Below are 2,012 nucleotides of genomic sequence, written 5' to 3'. Positions count from 1 at the left end.
TATAAAATTCTCGACTTACCTCAGTTAATTGATATCCAAATCCAACTTTACTATTATTTATTATTATTATTATTATTATTATTATTATTTTGCAATGCCACTTTTCTGCAATTAAAAAAAAAAAAAAAAGGAGAGAGGGTGTAGAGGTAAATAAGGAAAATGATGATGGTATCTTGAGAGAGATTACAAAGTACCTTATGAGAAGAAGAAGAAAGGATAGGGATGATTTGACAGTGACACGAAATTAAGTAATGTGAGTACCAGTAGACATTAAGGACTTTAGTGCAGGTATAAATATGCAATAGACACTGACCCCATTTTGCATAGGATTTTGAAGACAAAAACCAACTCATTTGGAACCCTATTGAGAGAAAAAAACCAAACCCTTTTTCTTTATACATGTCTTGGGGAGTGATGGGAGGACACCTGGGTTGGGGTGGCCTCATTGAAGAGGGTTGGAGGAAAGGTCCTTGGACCGCTGAAGAAGACAGATTGCTCATGGAGTATGTAAGGTTGCATGGAGAAGGAAGATGGAATTCTGTGGCTAGGCTTGCAGGTTCTTTTCTCTTTTTTCTCTTTGCACATTTTAGCTCAATTTTCTTGATATATGGATATGGATTTTCTTGATCTGGTTTTAATTTTCAATTTTTGGTTTAACAGGATTGAAAAGGAATGGAAAGAGTTGCAGATTGAGGTGGGTGAATTATCTGAGGCCAGACTTGAAGAGAGGACAAATAACTCCACATGAGGAAAGCATTATCCTTGAGTTGCATGCTAGGTGGGGGAACAGGTAAAATTGGATTATTAGTGAAAGAGATCTTTATTGTTGGCCTTTTAAGAAAAGCTTAAGTGCTAAAATTGAAAAATTAATAAAAATTTTCAGGTGGTCCACAATTGCAAGAAGCTTGCCGGGAAGAACAGACAATGAGATAAAGAACTACTGGAGGACCCATTTCAAGAAAAAGGCCAAACTCGCTCCAGAAAATTCGGAGAAAGCAAGAACTCGTTTCTTGAAAAGGCAACAATTTCAGCAGCAGCAACAACAGCAGCAGCAGCTTCAGCAACAGCAGCAGCTTCAACTTAACCAATTGGACATGAAAAAGATCATGTCTTTACTCGATGAAACTGAAAATAATAACAGTAAATTGGCTTATTTGCCCCAGATAAGGCAAGAAATGGCCAATAATTTACTCTACCCCAACACAACAGAGGAACATGGGGTACTATATAGTATGTTTAATGCTGCTAATAATGGTTCAGTTCCTGAAGCCAGCAATGAAGATATTTTGTGGGATGGATTATGGAACTTAGATGATGTTCATGTCAATTTCGGTGTGACAAGCAAAGCTGGCATGCACAATTTAGTTGCACCCTTCTGTTAACTTCTGCTTTTTTCTATTGGGTTTCTTCAAAAAATCTCTTAGTGTGTTCAATCAAATGAGAAAGCTCTTAACTTTGGAGCTCATGGATTGATGCTCAAAGGTGTAAAATTTTGGTTTGTAACCCCCCACCAAAAAAAAAAAAAAAAAAAAAAAAAAAAAAAATCATCCCAGAGCATGTACCCTCTTTGATTAGTAATAAAATTTTCCAATTTAAGCATTATTTTTTCTCAGTTCAAGTTTGATAATCTAAAGTGTAAATTTTTTAAGATATTTTTTAAGGTATGGTATTATATTAATTTTTCCACTATGTATAATTAATTCTTAACAGACATGTGTAGATATGATGATGTTTATAATTTGCCTAGCAACCCTACTTCTCAACTATGACTACTTAGAAATATTTCAATATTTTAATGTATCAAACAATTAAATTAAATTTTCATCTTTTAGGTCAAATTAAAACAAATAAACTCATTTCTAATGCTAGAAATTTACCTATTTGGATCCAAATGAGAAATAGAATTTTGAGAACAAAAATCGTTTAGGATTTAGTATGGTAATTTGAAATAAAAGAGTAACTGCATTTAATATCATATTAATTTTAATTAACTTAATACATTTAAGTTTTTG

The 2,012-nt window shown here is 33.3% G+C and overlaps 1 protein-coding gene across 1 annotated transcript; it reads left to right on the top strand.

Annotated features, from left to right (window-relative positions):
* The first annotated feature begins 340 nt into the window (after positions 1–340).
* LOC105638443 (uncharacterized) lies at positions 341–1,537 on the top strand. The gene is made up of 3 exons (XM_012222248.4): positions 341–556; positions 661–790; positions 884–1,537. The coding sequence occupies exons 1-3, from the start codon at positions 400–402 to the stop codon at positions 1,380–1,382; spliced, it is 786 nt and encodes a 261-aa protein (XP_012077638.1). The 5' UTR covers positions 341–399; the 3' UTR covers positions 1,383–1,537.
* Positions 1,538–2,012: the final 475 nt, after the last annotated feature.

Source organism: Jatropha curcas, chromosome 7 (genome assembly GCF_041381405.1).
Source record: "Jatropha curcas cultivar XTBG-Jc1 chromosome 7, XTBG_Jcur_1.0, whole genome shotgun sequence".
NCBI classification, from domain to species: domain Eukaryota; kingdom Viridiplantae; phylum Streptophyta; class Magnoliopsida; order Malpighiales; family Euphorbiaceae; genus Jatropha; species Jatropha curcas.
This window is presented reverse-complemented; position numbering and strand designations above follow the sequence as displayed.

Coding starts and splice junctions, on each gene's coding strand:
- LOC105638443 (XM_012222248.4), top strand. CDS start 400: ATGTCTTGGGGAGTGATGGGAGGACACCTGGGTTGGGGTGGCCTCATT. Junction 557..660: donor TTCTGTGGCTAGGCTTGCAG/GTTCTTTTCTCT, acceptor TTGGTTTAACAG/GATTGAAAAGGAATGGAAAG. Junction 791..883: donor CATGCTAGGTGGGGGAACAG/GTAAAATTGGAT, acceptor AAAAATTTTCAG/GTGGTCCACAATTGCAAGAA.